General features: G+C 41.1%; 2 protein-coding genes across 4 annotated transcripts; one reads left to right on the top strand and one right to left on the bottom strand.

Moving 5' to 3' along the window:
• LOC146553784 (GRAM domain-containing protein 2A-like) lies at window positions 1-9,715 on the top strand. Of its 2 annotated transcripts, XM_085254911.1 has the most exons (13): window positions 1-218; window positions 855-998; window positions 1,149-1,194; window positions 1,791-1,860; window positions 2,114-2,217; window positions 2,546-2,632; window positions 3,977-4,048; window positions 4,155-4,214; window positions 4,320-4,410; window positions 4,557-4,613; window positions 4,717-4,798; window positions 6,732-6,842; window positions 7,541-9,715. In XM_085254911.1, exons 1-13 carry the CDS (start codon window positions 178-180, stop codon window positions 7,554-7,556), a joined length of 981 nt encoding a protein of 326 aa, XP_085111037.1. In that variant the 5' UTR covers window positions 1-177; the 3' UTR covers window positions 7,557-9,715. The 2 variants fall into 2 exon arrangements, with proteins under 2 accessions (XP_085111037.1, XP_085111038.1); XM_085254912.1 differs by lacking the exon at window positions 7,541-9,715 and having other exon boundaries at window positions 6,732-6,846.
• A 3,206-nt stretch (window positions 9,716-12,921) lies between these two features.
• Window positions 12,922-17,855, bottom strand: LOC146553783 (alpha/beta hydrolase domain-containing protein 17A-like). 2 transcript variants are annotated; one of them, XM_085255259.1, is made up of 6 exons: window positions 17,679-17,837; window positions 16,881-16,966; window positions 15,650-16,131; window positions 15,283-15,477; window positions 14,038-14,217; window positions 12,922-13,212 (listed from the first exon to the last, which is right to left on the bottom strand). In XM_085255259.1, the coding sequence occupies exons 3-6, from the start codon at window positions 16,126-16,128 to the stop codon at window positions 12,987-12,989; spliced, it is 1,080 nt and encodes a 359-aa protein (XP_085111385.1). In that variant the 5' UTR covers window positions 16,129-16,131; window positions 16,881-16,966; window positions 17,679-17,837; the 3' UTR covers window positions 12,922-12,986. The 2 variants fall into 2 exon arrangements, with proteins under 2 accessions (XP_085111385.1, XP_085111386.1); XM_085255260.1 differs by lacking the exon at window positions 16,881-16,966 and having other exon boundaries at window positions 17,679-17,855.
• Window positions 17,856-17,874: the final 19 nt, after the last annotated feature.

The raw sequence follows: 17,874 nt of genomic DNA, 5'->3' as shown, positions 1-17,874 counted from the left end.
TCATCTGTGTTCACCTGGCCCTTGGTGATTTAGAGTCATTTCCAGGAAATACAAGAGAAGCAAAGCCCTGCACAGAGCCAGTAAACGTGGATTACAGACATAAAGTTATACAGTTACACTATGTATTCGAGTGTATGACTTTGTGTGTGCGTGAGCCGGAATTGTTTATGTTCCATCATGACTCTGAAAAACAGGAAATTCTCACTGGACAGCTCTGGGTGAGTGTTTATCTTATCACATTTCCTCCTTTGTGCCTAATGTACATGTTTTATCGGTTGACAGTGATATTGACTTTTTAAGCGTGCAGTGTAAAAACAAAAAGCCACTCTAAATACCAGCTGTAGAGTACAGTTTTTCATTGTGCTCGGGCTTTGTGGCGGCTGCTTTTGCAAAAGTAAAACCATCCTCCGGAGAGCCAAGTCAGTTGCCCGGAGACAGCAGACTAACCACCGGTCTGCGAGGCAGACAGTCAGAAAGTTGGCACAGCTGGTGCTTAAAAGGCTGCTCAAGGACTTGGAAGAGAGTGTAGGAACAGCATATTATTTTCTTGTACCTTGTTAATGTTCAAGAGTGCTTTGATGGCGAACAGATCTTTCTTGTACCTGTTGATGAGCTCCATTCATCGTTGTGAAAAGTCATTCTGTGACTGATGCAAACAAAATAGCTGAAGATTGTAACATTTTCCCCATCGCCACGCAGGAGCTGGCACCCATCCATCAGGGAGAAATGCATTAATTTCTATTTTGCTGTGATTTCATTACCTTTTTGGTGTTCTATATTGATAGCGTGTGTCTGTGGGTAATATAAAAGCTGGATCATCAGTCTGACATTTATATCCTGGTCTCTTGGGACAGTATCGTGGAAGGAAGTGATATTTTTGGCACGAGAAGAAGCAGTTTTAGATCTAGTACAAAGAAAAATAAACAGAGCACGATGCTGGACGCAGTACAACTGGAGGGCCAACTAAATCACAGCCTTGACTCCAACATGGCCCTGAGGTAGAGTCTTCCTTCATCACTACACAGGGTTGGGGGGGTATTTACTAAGTATTGGATGGTTTAAAATGTTAAAGCTGCACAGACTGTCAGATATCTCCCTGAAAACATCCTTATCTCATTTGTGTTACTATTGTGCCTTTGTGTCATCAGAGAGCAGACCATAGCAGAGGAGAATCTTCAGCGATCAGATGATCACGTAAGCCTGCTTCCCTTTACCCTGCTCCTTCTTGTTCCCTTTTATTCACAGCACAGGAACTGAGGCGGCCATGAATCATGTTTTCACAGTGGCAATGCATTATGTTCCAACATGAAAGCAATGTGACAAAGTGAATGCAAGAAACCTACCTGAATATGACACTCTACTTGGATTTAAGGGGCTTTGTGGTTACCTTTAGGTTGTTATTTATCTTCTTGCTTCAGGGCTGAGTTTCAAGCTAGTTTCTCGTAGCATTTTCGGACATCCCAGATGGGAAAGCTTTACAATGTAACATCAGATACACATGGTTATCAACTACATGAATGAGGAAGTAGACAATTTAGAGCCACGAGTGATCTAAACTAGAGTTCAATGCAGGCTGGTTATTGGCCATTTACCAGGTATTCAGAGACAAAGCAAATTCTAACTGCTGGAGGGTTTAAATAAGTAAATGTTTGATGACAAGCTTGGCAGCTCAAAAGTTTGTATACTGATGCTGAGTGCAGGTCTCGAAGTCAGTTAACAAACCTGATTCTTCTTCTTCTGTATCTGAAACAAGTCTGAATGAAAACCTTTTGTTTCTTTATTCCCTGCAGTACTTCAAGCACAATAAAAGCTTCAACAAGCTGTTTCCAGAGATTCCTGTGTGGGACAGCCTGGCACACGGTGAGCTGAGCTGAGGTCCAGAGGTTGTAACTCATTTGCGAATATTGATTATGGAAATGGCTTCGCAGAGTGTCCCCGATGTCTTTGCTGCCAGATGAAGTGCCACTTAATGCTTTGTTTTCCAAGCGGTCTGGGGTGACTGCACGGCCGAAACGCTTCAGTAAATGTTTCAGCAGTCATGGCTCTGGTGTTGTGTGGGTATCACCTTAGAAACAGTGACCTAATGCCTTCGAACTGTGTGTATCTGTTGCAGCTTTCACGTGTTCCCTGCAGAAGGAAGTGCTGTATCACGGAAAACTCTTTGTTTCTCAGAACCATGTGTGTTTCTACTCATCTGTGCTGCTCAAAGACACCAAGGTAACTCAAACTTACGCCACACACTGAAATGTGATGGCAGGAGCTGCAGTACTTGGACTTTCCCAGCTGCAAAATTACAATCAAAGGGAGATCATTTGGATTTTCTAGATAAAGATACAGAGGAGCAGTCAGCATTACAAGTCCAAATCCTGGTATTTCACTAGGATTTTTAGCATTTATCATACCTGAAGAGAGAACGACACAGCAACTTGCTCTGGGGTTTGTTTCTGCTTGTTTCACTTTGTGAACGTTTGGCATGTCATTTTACTGTAATGAGCTCTGTAAGTTTCTAAAGAAAACCATACTCATTACCATTCATACATTGCAGGTGGTGATTCCTGTTTCCAGCATAAAGGATGTGAAGAAACATGGCTCAGCCCTGTCTATGCTTTCTATACAGACTGCTGAAGAGAAGGTCAGCACACACCTTTAAAAGTAGCAGTTGAGTCTTTGCATTACAGATGTAAAGTGTAGTTCTGCGGTTAAGTATTTAAATCAAAAGCTATCAGAAACTTAAGTTGCTCTCTAATAAGCTGGCTGCTTTGGTGCTCAGTATCACGGGGAACCCTGTCAGGGTTTCTGGCCTCAATGACGAAGTTTACATCTAAAGGGAATTATAGTTGTGAAAGCAGAAACCTTTCTTTATTGTTGAACTTCTTACCTACAACTCAAAGAACTCCATCCAGCACTTTTCTTCCACTTATCCTTATCAGGGTCGCCCAGCTACCACAGGGCGAGAGGCGGGGTACACCTCAAACAGGTCGCCAGTTTATCGCAGGGCCTCAAAAAACTGAAAACATAATTTTTTAACTGGATACTTTTGAGTTCAGCTAAGTTGATTCGTGTAAGCATGGATGATCGGGAGGTTTTGGTTACCTCCACCACACAGGTTATGCTTGTGTTAGCATTTTGCATGCGTGCATGTCATTCTGTCTGTAAACACGATAGCTCAAAAAATTCTGAATTAATTCTGATCAAACTCTGTAGAGGTGTAGACTGAGGTCATGCTAACAGTCATTTAAAATTTGGCTTACATCCACCAAGGACATAATTTTATTATGACTTTCTTACGTACATTAGAATAACAGGTTATAACCGTTTAAATACAAAACTTTTTTCACTTTATATTTGGTAATTAATGGGTAATTTTTTTTTACTAAACAATAAAACAAATATTACACATGTAGTGTTTCCAAATAAATAAAAAAAACAATGAAAATAATTAAAATAGGTTGAAACAGGCCAATTAACAGAAGTCTGCACTACAAAATTCTTAAAGTATGTTTAAAAAGAACAAAGAAAACAAGATGAATGTACAGAAAAATCTATATTATTCCCTTAGAAGTAAACGCTGCTCAGTGAGTGAGCTGCCTTGGTGGACATTTGTTTTCTCAGACTGCTTGTTGTGTAGTTTTTACCTTTTATACTGTGTATTATGTGTTCCTTAATATGTGTTTTACTTTGTCTACTGTGTACGCGCAAAATTCATTTAGAAACCAGCAGCACAATGTAGCATCTGGTAGCATTCATTTATTTACAAATGACGAGATCTCCAAAAATAAGTGTTCATTCTTGACTTGACACAAATGTACCGGTTGGTTTAGCAGCTGGTAAAAGGAAATGATGGACAGTGTGTTAACTGTGATCGGGCCTCCTGCAGTGAGCCTGACAGCTTGTCGAGCTAACATTGCAGATTAACTTTCTGGGGAAACACTGAGATTTAAGCCTTTCCTCTGCTTGTTTGTTTTCTCTCCCTCAGTACTCGTTTGTGTCTTTGAGAAACCGTGAGAAGTGTTACAAACTCCTCCAAAGTGTGTGCTCATATGCGCAGGTACTGCTGCTGCTCCCCGGACACACATGCAGGTGCAGGCATCATTTCTCAGGCTAACACGAGCTGTTGTTTTTTTCTGAACTTGTTTTTCATTTGTTTCGAACAGGCGGAGGCTGTAAACAGCAGCCCTCATCTGGCCGTTGCAGAGAACGAAGCTCACAATCCGGTAGGTTTGACGCTCAGCAGCTGCAGGAATCTTGTAGCAGCTTAGCGACTATCTTGCCATACTGCGTAGTGATAAATTATCTTATGGCATCTCTCTCTTTGTCAGCAATTCTCCAGTTTTTCCAGTTTGGACGACCGTGTAGATTTTCCGAGCAGTGACTCTCTTGATACCAGCTTTCTTCAGACGTCCAGTGAAGGTAAAGGAAAGACACTAAAGAGCACTGATGGGTGATCATCACCGCTTAATGGTTTTGACTTTAACTGTTAAAGTTCACTTTTCTATTTGAAAAAATTACATTAAGGGGTTTAATTGCTGAGCTTACTTGTCTTAATGTCTTTTCAGGCCCCAGCACAGCCAACTCCACTCGTCAAAACAGCATAATAGATGAAGAAGACAGCGGTGTGTATTCAAATACAAACACACACATGTTGCGGCCATACAGAGTCGTGTGATTGTAGAACAAGTATTAATTTTTTTTATTTGTTTTTTTGGTCTATGTCAGCTGGACTGTGGATTTGGAGGTTCATTGCACAACTGCCAGAACTTAAGACTCTCAGTGTTGTCTTCCACATCTACATGGTGCTGTGAGTATAGTTTTCAGATTCATAGATAAATACTGCTTGAAATCTGTAGTGAGCAGTTTCTTTGTAGAAGGAAGAAAACATGATGTACCATTAGGGTCATCTCAACAGTAACGATGTGGAAGGAGATTAGAAATTTAAAGACGGCGCCTTCACCCAGCTTCTGTGTTATAGACCAGCTATGTGGAAGGCAGATTGTGGACCTGAACGCAGGACTCAGGGAAACAGGAATAAATTCAAAAATCGGCTTTATCGCTGGTAATACACAAGAGTGCAAAAAGATCTTTAGGGACAACACAGGGTAAGGAAACACAACATCCAGGGACTCCGACCAGAGTTATTATAAGTTCACATTTTCTAATTAGCTTTTATTTTTCTTTGATTTTGACTTTTTGTTTTTATTTCAGTTTAGTTTCCAGCGTAGATTTTCACCTTTCAGTTATTTCTTTTATTCTTTTTAAATGTTTACCCTTAGTGTAGTTTTTATCCATTTCAGTCTTAGTTTTATCTTGTATGAGTGACATATGTCAGAGGCAAGATTTAGGAAAATCAGTGTAGGTATTACAATAAAGACACGGAACGTTTTAAAAGCAATTCCCTCACGGTCTTGTCTCAATAAAGGCATCAATCAACGTCTCATCAGGAAAGCCGTATTAAAATTTTTACCGAACTAACAGATAATAAAACCCAGGATATTTCCTCTATATTTAGTTAACTATAATAATGAGGGGAGCGGAAACAGGTGGGAGGGCAGCTGAAACTAATCAACAAAACAAGACAAAGGAAGTAAAACGTGAAACATGACACAGAGAAATAAGATGAGCAAAATACAACAGGAAACAAGAGACAAAACTGTACAGGGAGATCAGATTAAAGTGAAACAAAAAGACAAACATACAGACAAGACTGAAGGAACATGATGGGAACACAAAAAAGGAACTAATTAGTCCGAGGTCATCTAGGTCAACTAGGTCAACTAGGTCATCTAGGTCATCTAGGTCAACTAGGTCATCTAGGTTAACTAGGAACTAAAGGGAAAAGTTTTCTTGATGCATGCTCAATCATCCAGGTAAGGAAATCCAAAAAAAGTTGATTCTGTTCATCTGGACGTAACATTTTTGGTGGGAGAAACATTTCGTCGCTCATCCAAGTGACTTCTGTACTCTCAGCAGGTTTCCCCAATCTTATAAACAGTACATTTGCACAATGACTGAAACTAGCACCACTGAAGGAACATTAGGCTGTGAGGTCAGCTTCTTGATCATTAATATGCAAATTGTCATGACCACTGATCAGCAACCACTGCTCAAGGTCTTTGATCAGTGGTTGGGGTTGGGGAAACCTGCAGTCAGCAGAGACTGTAGACGTCACTTGGATGAGTGATGAAACGTTTCTCCCACTGAAAACGTTATGTCCAGATAAACAGAATCAACTTTCAGGGGGTAAAAGCAGGAAACTATAAATAATTAAACATGAATCACTTCTCAAATCAGAAGAAATCACATAAAAACACAAAACCCAGGGTCCATGACAACACGATTCTAGTCACAGCTGTGAGTTTGACTGAAACTGACTGTACATCCTAAAACACTGAAGGTTTGAAGGGAAAAAAGGACCATGAGCTATTGCTTTATGTAGAATTTTTCAGCAGACCAAAATTCATATTTTTGAGGTATAAAACTGCAAAAGCACTCACACATCTACTGGATCTTGGCATGCTTTTTTTTCTCATACTGATTTACTGGAATGGCTGCAAACTCTCCAGGAAAGACAAATATCTAAACCTTGGTTGTGGAAATGTTATCAAGGCTGCACACAGATCCAAGTCTCTGATATCCTGCTGTTAGTCCTGTACAACATGTACTCATCCTAGACTCTCAGGCTGTAGTTCTTCCTGCACAACACACATTCAAGACTTTACTGTGGGTGTTTGTAGGCTGGTGTTGCTCCTGTTGGTGTCCGGATACATCGGGCTAAGGATTTTAGCGCTGCAGGAGCAGCTGAACTCTTTGGGAGCTTTGACTGACTGGTCTTCACATCACAGAGAGTGAGTTGACACATGCACGCAAAGGGGAAGCCACAAAAAGAAATCTGTTGAGGAAGGGGGGGGTGTCTCAAACCGGTTTTTGGAGACTTTTTTTTTGGAGACCAGTTTTACTGGTTCTTAACAATAACACAAGGAAAAGAATAGGCTTCCAAGGAGAATCACACCCACTCGGGATTATGCATTTTAAACTGTAGGCAGTGAAATGATGCTTTGCAACAGGCTGGAAAATACGCCTGAATCTCATTGTAGTTAAATTGTTTTAGTAATGGGAATGGATGTAATAAGTTACATGGGCAAAATACTCAAAATGTATCGATACTGTCCTCTAGTTTTAGAGGAAAATATTCAGCTTTTTTATTTTTGCTCTGATTTTGTGAGGCTGTGTTTAGATGTCGATTTGTTCATGGAAAACATGTCATTACGCCATACGAGGCATAATTAGATGCTGAGCTACCTCGCATTTTAAGTTCAAATTATCTCCACTTTAACCGGCTTGCATCTATAATTAGAGTCAACCTGAAGCAGTTAAAGACTTTTTTACATTTTCAGTATTTTTTTATTACATACCATTTCAAGCACATGGGAGTTTCATTTGCATTTTCATATAGTAAGATTGCCACTTTACTTTATTAAAAGATTAGTACATGCCCCACCACTGCTCTCTGTCTCATGCTTGCTCCTTGTTTTATTTTAACCAGGTACCAGGAAACATAGCTGTTGGCTGAGATCTTTGACTGCTATGATCCTTTTTGTACATACTGTACCATTGTTCTGCTGTTGTTTGTCCAAAGAAATGTTCAGTATTGCACACACACTGAGTAGACATGGAGCTCCTGTGGTAGCACGATGTTCTACAGAGGGCGGAGGTCAGCATTGGTGTGTCTGAATCGAGGCCACATGTGGTGAACGACGTGGATGACCGATGGAGGACAATATTTTCTGTTAGGAGCACATTGATTCTCTGCTGACTGATCAGAAAGTGAGGGGAGGCTCTCCTGCATGGAGCCATATGGAGGCAGTCTGCTGAAGCCATGTTTATTTGCTGGCTGATAAACGGCTGAGCTCAGCTAGCAGTAGTTGGCTGTCCTTTTTCTTTTTTTCTTTTTTTTTTCCTGGAATCAACACAATCTGCAACATTGACAACAAACTGAAGATGAAGAAGAGTATAAATGAAGCAATTTGTTACTTGATTTAAATTGATGTTAAAGAATTAATTTAGGGCCCCATATTGCGCTCATGAACTGCTGGAATCCGTAGGCATGCTTTAGAAGAAGGCTGGTAATGACAAGAATTAGCCAGCAGAGGGCAGTCGCTTCCATTAAACGCAGACGAGAGATGAGATTTGTTTCAGTTGCACTCACTGCACTTTCACACCGACTTGAGGCTCTGATATTTAAACACAGTCAGTGAGTGGTTCATTAGTCCCATCATTAAACTTATTTCATACAGGGCTTGTGCACATTTTGGCCAGTGTTTTCCTTGACTGCTCCATGACTCATGCCCAACCCTTCATAAATTGTATGTAGTAAACAGTACTGTGCAAAAGTCTCCAACCACCTTTTGTTTCTTTCTATTTTGGCAGGAAAATGGAAAGTTTATGCAATTTATTTGAATTTGCTAATATAAATGGAAAGGCAACGACAGAATTCTAACAAGGGTTAAAATCAATATTTGTTATGATCACCTTTATTCTTCAACACAGGCAGCTTTCTTGTAATTAATTTAAGTAGTCTTCAGGAATAGTTCTCCAGGCTTCTTGAAGGACATTCAAAGCTCTTCTTTGGATATTGGCTGCCTTGTGTTTTGTTCTGTCAAGATGTTCCTGCACTGCTTCAATAATGTTGAGGCCAATCCATGACTGATAGTGTTTCATTGTTAGTTTTTCTGTACAGGTTTGCTTTTCCTGCAATGGTAGTGTGTTTGGGATCATTGTCGGGCTGAAAAACGATGCTGTAGCAATCAGACACTTTCTAAAATGCATTTTTCTGCATGTAATTTGCCATAACTCAGCCTTTTCTCCATTTCTCTTCATTAAGAACAGCTTCTTGACAGCCATCCTTCCACTGAGACCATTTCTGATCAGGTCCAGGTCAGCTCTCTGCTGTTTATTAAGGGCAGAGTTTCAACTGCTCATCAATAGTTTTTTTTTTAGGCCTGACACTTGTCAGTTTCCTACAAATCTTTAAAAGCACACTGCACACCATGCAGAGATATGCTGTGATTTTTGGCTAATAGTTCTTTGAGAATCACCTTGTACCCCCCAAAAAACTATTTTATGCTAGTTAAACTGTGTTATTGTTGGCATTTTCTTAGAGATAAGAACAAATTGAAAATGGCCAGGGACAAGGGCCAGACTGAAAACGTCCAAAGACTTTGAGAAAGCCTGGAGAATTATTTCTCAAGAAAAGGTTCAATGAGAGTCTGACTGCTTGGAAGCAAAATATAAAGAACTGAGGGACAGCTCGAGACTCTTGCGCAGTACCTTATATGTGTCAAACTATATTTAGGTACATAAGTTTTAGATAAAGTGCAAATGCAATATAAATTATATTACATGCTATTTTTATTTAAAGCTCTACATGTCTTTCAAATCTTTATGTCAATATGTACTGTAATTTTTCAAACGCTGCCTCTCAGGTCTTGTACTCCAACCTATTAACTTATTGACTTTGGAAAAATGCAATGACTGTCTAAAATCAACCCTACCAATTGTATCTTTTTGTAAATAAGTGATTTTATTTTGTTGTCCATAAAAAGGTCAAGATTCAGTCCCATGAATTAATTTCATTACATCATATTCTCAGTTCAAAAAAAGCAACATAAAATTACAAATCATAATACAAAGAATAGAATAGGTAAGTACAGTAACCATATAAACAGTCCACTAATATTATCTAGCCCCACCCGCCCGCCCGCCTGCCACTGCCCCACTCTAGCACAAAACTCAACAACACATCAGTTAGTATCAGCGATAAAAAAATTCAAATGTCCCATTTTTTTTTTTCATTTTTAAAAAGCGCTTCAATGTTTCAATGCCGTGAGTTCAGCTTTACCCTCCCGCAGACTACACGATAGATAATGAACCACCCCCTCATTTGCTCCGCAAAACACAACAGACATGCATACAGTTTCGGTTTTTTCCCCACTGTTACCCCCGCCCCACCCCACCCGCGAACCCCCACCACATCAATAAACATTCAAGGCCAGAGGATACAATGTACATCAACTATAGTGGTGCATCAATAAAACGGTAGGTTTCCACACAGTTTCTTTGACCCCATGAGTGAGATGTGGATACAGAGGATTCCCTGATAACTCGATCTGTCAACGAAAAACTCAAAGACACTGTTTACTTCTAGAGAGAGAGAGAGAGGAAATAAATAACTCTCAAATTCATCCGACAGTTCAGATCCCTGGTTCGAGAAGGTAGCAGTTTTCCGTTATTCAAATATCAGACAGAAAAAAAAAAAAAAAAAAAAAAGCCACAAGATGAAACCGGGAATATTCCCCAGTTTAAAAACAATTAACAGGAAGTTGAGTGGTGTTCAGTAATTCTGCTCCGCTGCTTACCAAGCCCCACTGGTACTCCCAAAATGAAGTAATCAGATCAGTGCTAGTTCAGTAAATGTTCCCTTTGACAAAACGCAGCTGCTATCACTGACACCGGCGGGTCTGCTGTGCAGTAGGCACCTTCTCATGCTTTTTTTTCAGGGCCTGTTAGTCCAAACAGGACTCTTGTATCTTTGATGCTGGCCTTTAGAACACACTCTATAGTAATGAAGAAGACACAGAAACTTACATTTTATACCCTTATTACACTTTGGATACTTTGTACAATAGTGCTGAACTTAAGACCTGCTTTCGTCATGCTTGATCTGATAGATATATAAATGTGTAAATATACTGTATGAGACAGTATGTGTGTGTGTGCGGGTGTGTGTATGTGTGTGATGATGTGCAAAGGTGTGTGTATGTGTGTGTGTGTCTGTGTGTGTGGTGGAACCTGCACCACACCAACAGTGAGAGGCTCAAATATGGCTTGTGTCACACATGAAGCGTGCTGCCACCCATAAAAGAGCTCCTGTACATTTAGGGCCACGGAGGTTAAACCAGAGCTAGTAGACATGATCTCCCTTCACGGCAACCTGATCCGAATCGCACTGTTAGCCTTTACCATTAACATGCGTGGTTCTGAAACAACCCATGGCCCATTCTAAAACAAACACATTACAATCATGACGAGAAATAAAACAACAACAAAAACACGCTACAAAATTTTTTTTTTAAAATGTGCGGAGGCTGACTAACCCTGGTGATGAGTGCTACGGTAACAAGACATCGAAATCAACTTGTGCTGTAAGACTACAAATTCTCAGTACACTTCTAATGAAGCACGGTAATTCAGAATAAAATGAACATAACATCTTATGGTTTAGGGGGAAATGAGCAGCTATTTTGTCTCCTTATTCCTTTAGAGCCTCTGAATCCAACCAGAGCATCAATCTCCACAATTCACCAGAAGAAACTACAATTATTCACAACCTTCTCAACAGCTGCACTCCAGGCTTAAAATGTACAATCTGACATCTGCTAAATGTGCATATTTGCTTCTTTTTTTGTCGTTGTTGTTGCTGGAAGTCACATGAGATGAATGACACACCTGTGTATATATATGTGAAGCGACAACCAGCAATTACCAGCTTACAAGTAAGACTGGAAAAGTGGAGGGGAAGCCAGCCTGGCTCTAAGCAAAGGTGACAAAATCCACTCAGCAGCCACTATAAACCTTACTATATAACCCTTTGTATGTGACATGCAGTTGTTTTATGGGGTGTTACAGGCTGGACAACTTCTTTTCTGGGTGCAGTCACCTTCTGGGACAATTGTATGTGTGTCCCAAATTGCCAAACCTTTCCTTAAATCTTGCCAAACCCATGCACTCCAACCTCTTAACGTCATTCATTAGTACCTGATGGGCAACAGATTTCTGTTAAAATGCGAGGTGAGAAATACTGAGTAGACCTGCTTTTCTATAGCAGTATTGTTAATGTGCCTTCTGACAGGCTTATTTCCATTTCAACCACTTATTAATGAGTATGAAAAATGTCAAACTATACATGAAAAAAAAGAAATTAAAATAGTTCCCTGTGGCATGTAGCTGCAATTCTGCAGACAGTCAAAACAGCCGGGAAATAACAGGGAGGCTCACCATTCTTTGATCTTTTTGGAGACAAAATAAGAAAAGAAATGTATGAGACACCTAAGAGCCATAACACTGTGACAGTACTCCAGGCTTGTCCCTTGCATTTCCACCATAACTGACACCAAAGGACAGGAGATGGACCCCCAAAACCACACAAAAAAGGAGGAGGGTAGTGTTTGCTGGACAACTTGGTAAATGCCCTGGCAGTCAGATGGATGTTCATTAACAGTAAACAAGGAGGGGAGGAGGAAGGGTGCACGTGCTTGACCAGTGTTTGTCCACAGGAGAGAGAACTGGTCAAGCTGTGGAGGTATTCTTCATACATACAGACACAGAAAACAAAACAAACAAAAAAACACCAATATCTGATAAATCTCCATAAGCCTCCTCCACTCTCAGATGTCCAAGTCATCAGGATGTCCTTCATTTCTATCAGCGCTCACCCACACACAAACGTGTGAACACATTATTCAGGTGTCATAGGTCCATGGGGGTATGACTATACAAGCAACACTCACAGTGTTAGCACACACATTCACCACCAGACACTTCACCATTACATCTGTATGCCTTTTTTTTGCGACAACGCACACCGTGAACCAGGTGAAGACATTTTAAAGCTGCAAATCAAACTCTTCCCTCATTAAAAACTGCACCTGTGAGGTTGTTTCTTTATCTACTGTAGTGTCATCTATCCTTATTAAAAATGTTCTAACCTTTAAAACAGGAAACAGAACATAGTTTGTGTTTGTGTTTAACCTGAAGGTGTGCTGCTTCAAGACACACAGATGTGACCAAAAATCACACAACCCCTTTAGAGCCCCCCCCTCCCTTCACCCATATTTCTATGCAAACATGCCTATATCCACCCACCCCCCCACGTATTCACAAATACACACACACAGTCTCATTCATACAAACACAGAGAGGCTGTGTGTTTCTCAGGCATGCTGTGCAGCCAGGTCCTGGTTAATAAAGCGTCGTAGCCTCTCCAGGTACTGACTGTAAAGCTCAATGTCGTTGTGGCCCGCTCCCTCCACCCAGAGCGGCTCCACGGCCTTGGGACAGCGCTCGAACAGAGCCAGGCCGTGGGAGAAGTCGATCACCTCGTCCTCTGTACCGTGAATGATAAGCACTGGAGATGGGATCTTTGACACCTTCTCGATGCTGGAAGAATATTTACAGAAAATGCAGAGAACGGAATCAATTTCTCTGTCCCATTGTAATGCATTTGTCTCAGCACGTCTTATGGCATGCAGATTGATTTTACATCTAATCTCTTTTTCTTTTTTGAGGATCTGCATTTGAAACCGGTGGTTCTATAAGATTTTTAATTTCTTCTGTAACAAAGAACAGCATGTGGTCATTCTGAAGGTTTCTCTGCAATCTATCTAAATGCTAATAATTTCAGCAACAATCGAAACATGGTTAAACTCTGTATCATTCGATTTGGTTGTAAAACAGTACAATTTTCCAATCTTTCATTAAAAAAAAACATTTACAGAGCAATGAGCAAGTACGAGGATTTAAAATGAACATTAACAAAATAATAAATAAAACCCCCTGTGCATCTGCTTTTTCCAAGCAGTCCTATCAAGTCTATGAAAATATCTTCAACAGACCACATCACACTGCTATACATCACCATTTAGAAATAAAGTATTAATATCCTGCAAGGGACTATATATAAAAGTAGCTTTGTGGCTAATCCAGGCATATTTATATCGATATGTTCATTAACACATGCTCTGTACCTTTTAAATGAACTGAATTTAAAATATGATGTCTCAAACTATCGCTCTATTGCAACAATCAACACTGTTAAGAAGTTAGAACATACAGATGGACTAATTCTGCTTCAGAAAAGAACTGAGACGCTAGTCATGTTTCCTTTTCACTTAATTAAACTGTAATAATTCACTTAATTCTAAATGACTTCCAAGTAATCAAATCGACAGTCTTCAGGTTTGCAGTCTTGGGAAGTGAACTTACTTTGGAAAAGCATCAAAGCAATATGTTTTCTTAGTGTCGGGGAAGGCAACCCTCATGCCGGAGGTGAGAGGAGAGTGGAGGACCACAGCAGCACACTCAAACCGCGATGCCAAATCGACTGTAGGCACCGTGCCGATGCTCTGTCCGTACAGGATGATATTCTCAGGGCTGATGCCGTACCTGAGACACAAAAATTCACGTTTCACAATAAATTTTGGCAATAAGTGACACAGCCTGTCCCCTAATCAGAGAGTTGGTGGTTTTATTCCCAGCTCCTCCACAAGACAAAACACTGACTGCAAGTTTGTCCTGATCCCGCACAGTCGCCATCAGGTGTGAGAGTGGGTGAAGAGGAACCACATTACCTCAGGTTAACAAATGCTATGCAAGTGCAAACACTGAACACAGAAATATGTTGAGCACAGTGTACAAGTGTGAAACTTCTCATGTCCAGATAAACGCTAATTTTCAGACTCGTGCTCTGAACGGTTTTCTTCCACCCCTGAATATTAAAGAGAGAACACGCTGTGCAAAGTTAAAGCGTTTTTTTTATGCTTGCACACATAAGCTTGAGTTACAGTAGTTAATCTGTTTACTGTTTGCTGTAATTGCTAGTTACACTCACAGTTTGCACAGTTGGCAGGGTGATTAGGCCAGCTGGCAGGATGGGGAAAGAAAAGAAAATGATTCGCGTGAACAAGAAAAAAATAAATAAAAATAAAAGGGATTCATGCATGTAAAAAAGTTTGGGGGAAAACTTGTTGAAAAGCACAAACATACGTGGCATAAGCCACAATGAAAAGCACAAAAATAAAATGTTGAAATAAACCAGAATCTTGTTTTATTTGTTCAGCGTCCTCTGCGGTGCCATCTGGAAATGTTAATTTTCTACCAACATTAGGCTCATTAACTATGATGGCAGCAGATAAACAAGAGGGACAAGTAAGAAAGAAGAATATTAGATGCACCACTTCACGTAGAGCACAGTATGTCATCCTACTGTTTGACTGCGAGCCACTGTTTAGCTGTGACTATACTGGCTGAACGACAGAGAGAAGCCACTGTGGTCAGCAGGGAAAAAGCTTTCATGAGCCAACCAAATGTTTTTTTTGTTTATTTGGGTTTTGTTTTTTTCAAAAAGTTACCAGTCAGTGATGTAAGTGGCCCTTAAAAACTTAAATGGCATTTCATGCTTGCTGCCCATTAGGTTTGGACCCACCAAGGACTGAATTTGGGCCTTCTTACCTTGAGCGCAGGGCGTGCCAGGCAGCATCAATGTCAGCATATAAGTTCTTCTCAGAAGGCTTGCCAGTGCTAACGCCGTAGCCTGAGTAATCATAAGAGAAGATGTTGCAGTTGATGCGGGTCCCTAATCCGATGTAGAAACTGCTCATCTGGCCCAGGTCTACTGCATTACCGTGGGAAAACAGAACAGTGAACCTGAGGGACAAAGCAGAAAAATTGGAAAAAAGGAAGTTAGGCAGCGAGTTGTGCGGCCCAGGGTTGGTGTGAAATCCCACAAACAACTGCATTCTAAATACAGACACACAAGGTTGTGATCCACTTATCCAAAAAATGTCTCATGGTTTCCAGGTGCTGCTGTGCCTCTCACCTGGCATTTGGGGCACAGCGAATGTACATGCATCCAACCCTGTTTCCTCGGCTAGATCTGGTCAGGAATACATCCGTCACGTCCAGCTCTCTCTGTGAATACTGGAACTCTGCTCTCTCTGTGAGATGCAGCTTCCACCTGCCCTCACTCCCAACACTGCTGCCACCACCACTGCCACTGCTGCTACCACCACCTCCTCCTCCACCACCGCCACCACCTCCAACACCACCGCCGCCGCCTCCTCTGTCACCTCCGCTAGCAGTGCTGAGTCGAGAGCGAAGTCCAGGGGCTCCGAGAGAAGGGAGACCAGTCGCAGACGTGGACCCAGATGCCGCTCCAGCCCCAGAAACTGGATCTGGGTCAGGGAGAAGAGCATAGGTGGGCTCTGGGGGGAGGAAAGCCAGTTTGGCTGCAATGCGGCTTGGGCATGGGGGGCAGCAGAAGAGGCAGCATAGCTCTCGTATGGACAGACCGTTCATCTTCTGGTGGAAATACAGATATAGCAGACAGAATAATTAGGAGTCAGGAAAAACAGAACAAAAACAACATGCTACAAGCAAAGCCTTTAACCACTAGTTCACAACAGGGTTTCCCACAGTTTCTTTCTTTGTTTAAAATTTTTTTTTTTTTTTTACATATTTATTATTGTTTGGCTGATTAAGCTTACAACGCTACAATGGTGCAGTTGATAGAACTGTTGTCTTTCCTTTACATGTTATTTCTATGTCTTTGTGGGTTCTCCAGGTACTCCAGCTTCCTCCCACATGCCAAAGTCATGAATGGGGTCAGATTAATTAGTGATTAGCGAATGGTTGTTCTGTCTCTATGCAATAACCCTGCAAAAATTGGTAACCTGTCCAGGGTGTACCCTGCCTCTTATCTGGACTAGCTCCAGCCACCCACACCCCACCAACCTTAATTTGGATAAGTAAAAGATGGATGGAAAGATGATTTAGCTTATGAGAAGAGTAGTGGTATCACATCATTCAGCAAAGGAAAAATATTTAATCAGTGAGGCAAAGATTTAAACTGCCATCTGCTAACTACACTGAAGATGAGATGTGATGCCAAAAGAACTATAAGTTAATTTAAACAGACTGATTGGTGAAGAGTGTTTTTCAAAGTGAATAAAAAATTCGGTTTTGGGTGGATGGCTACACACAAATAGTTTAACCACCTCTGCTAACCAGCTGCCTTGGGGAAACCCTGCTATGTCCTGTTATGGACGTACCTGGATTCAAAAATCCCAGTATCTTGAAATCTACTGGCACACAATGGTGCCAACGTCCTCTGGTCTTGTCACTGAGCCAGCTGGATCTTTTTTTTTTTTTTAGGAAGAAAAAGAAGAAGATGAAGAAAGAAAGAAATGTTTAAAATGGTTTTGCGTCGCGCAACACGACAAAATTATACATGGCAATATACAGTTACAAAGGCGTGGCCGCTTTATGAGTCTCAGTCTAAAACAGTCGCCGCTGCTTTGGATTACATTTAGGTCATATACAATTATAAAAGTCAATAGCATCCTGGAATCGTATGAGGATGAGATCAGCTTTGTGGAAAGTATGTGACAACCCATTATTTGTCTGCTGTTGTTGACATCATTGCACACGACCCATAATCTTAAGTAAATATGAAATATTTAACTTCAGGTGTGGACTGTAGCTCCTAACCTCTCAGGGGGAGATTAAGGTTATTTAGATACCCTTGAAACGGGTGGACAAGAGTGCTTAAATTCAACACCCCCTCAGCAGACAGTCACACAGAGCGATATGCTAACGGTAGCTACATGGTTAACGATAATAACCTCTAGTGTTAGCCATCGATGTTGGCTGTATAACTGCAGCAGACTGCTGGCATAGCAATGCATGCGACCGATGAGCTAGATAAGGGCCACGCTGCTGCTGCACACTAGCCGGTGCACACGTTAATATCAGCTCCGAGTCGAATAGATCATCACTTAGCGTTAGCGAGGCAAGCAGCTAGCGGCGGCTAGCTCGTTAGCAAGGTATCCTAAATGCGAGCTGCTTACCGATTCACAGTAGGCTTGGAGGCAGGAAGGTGTGCCCCTATTTGTACACAGAAGCAGCACAAGACTTCGATATTCCCTCTTTTGCCTTGACATGGATGATTTTACTCAAGTGTACTAACAGCTGTCGGTGGCTAGCTAGCTGATATTCATGGCAAACAGATTTTTTTTCTACTACTGTCTTACGACAACCGGAAGT

The sequence above is a fragment of the Mchenga conophoros genome, linkage group LG18 (genome assembly GCF_057382185.1).
Source record: "Mchenga conophoros isolate Kocher_MC1m ecotype Shallow Benthic linkage group LG18, M_conophoros_male_GT1.1, whole genome shotgun sequence".
NCBI classification, from domain to species: Eukaryota; Metazoa; Chordata; class Actinopteri; order Cichliformes; family Cichlidae; genus Mchenga; species Mchenga conophoros.
This window is presented reverse-complemented; position numbering and strand designations above follow the sequence as displayed.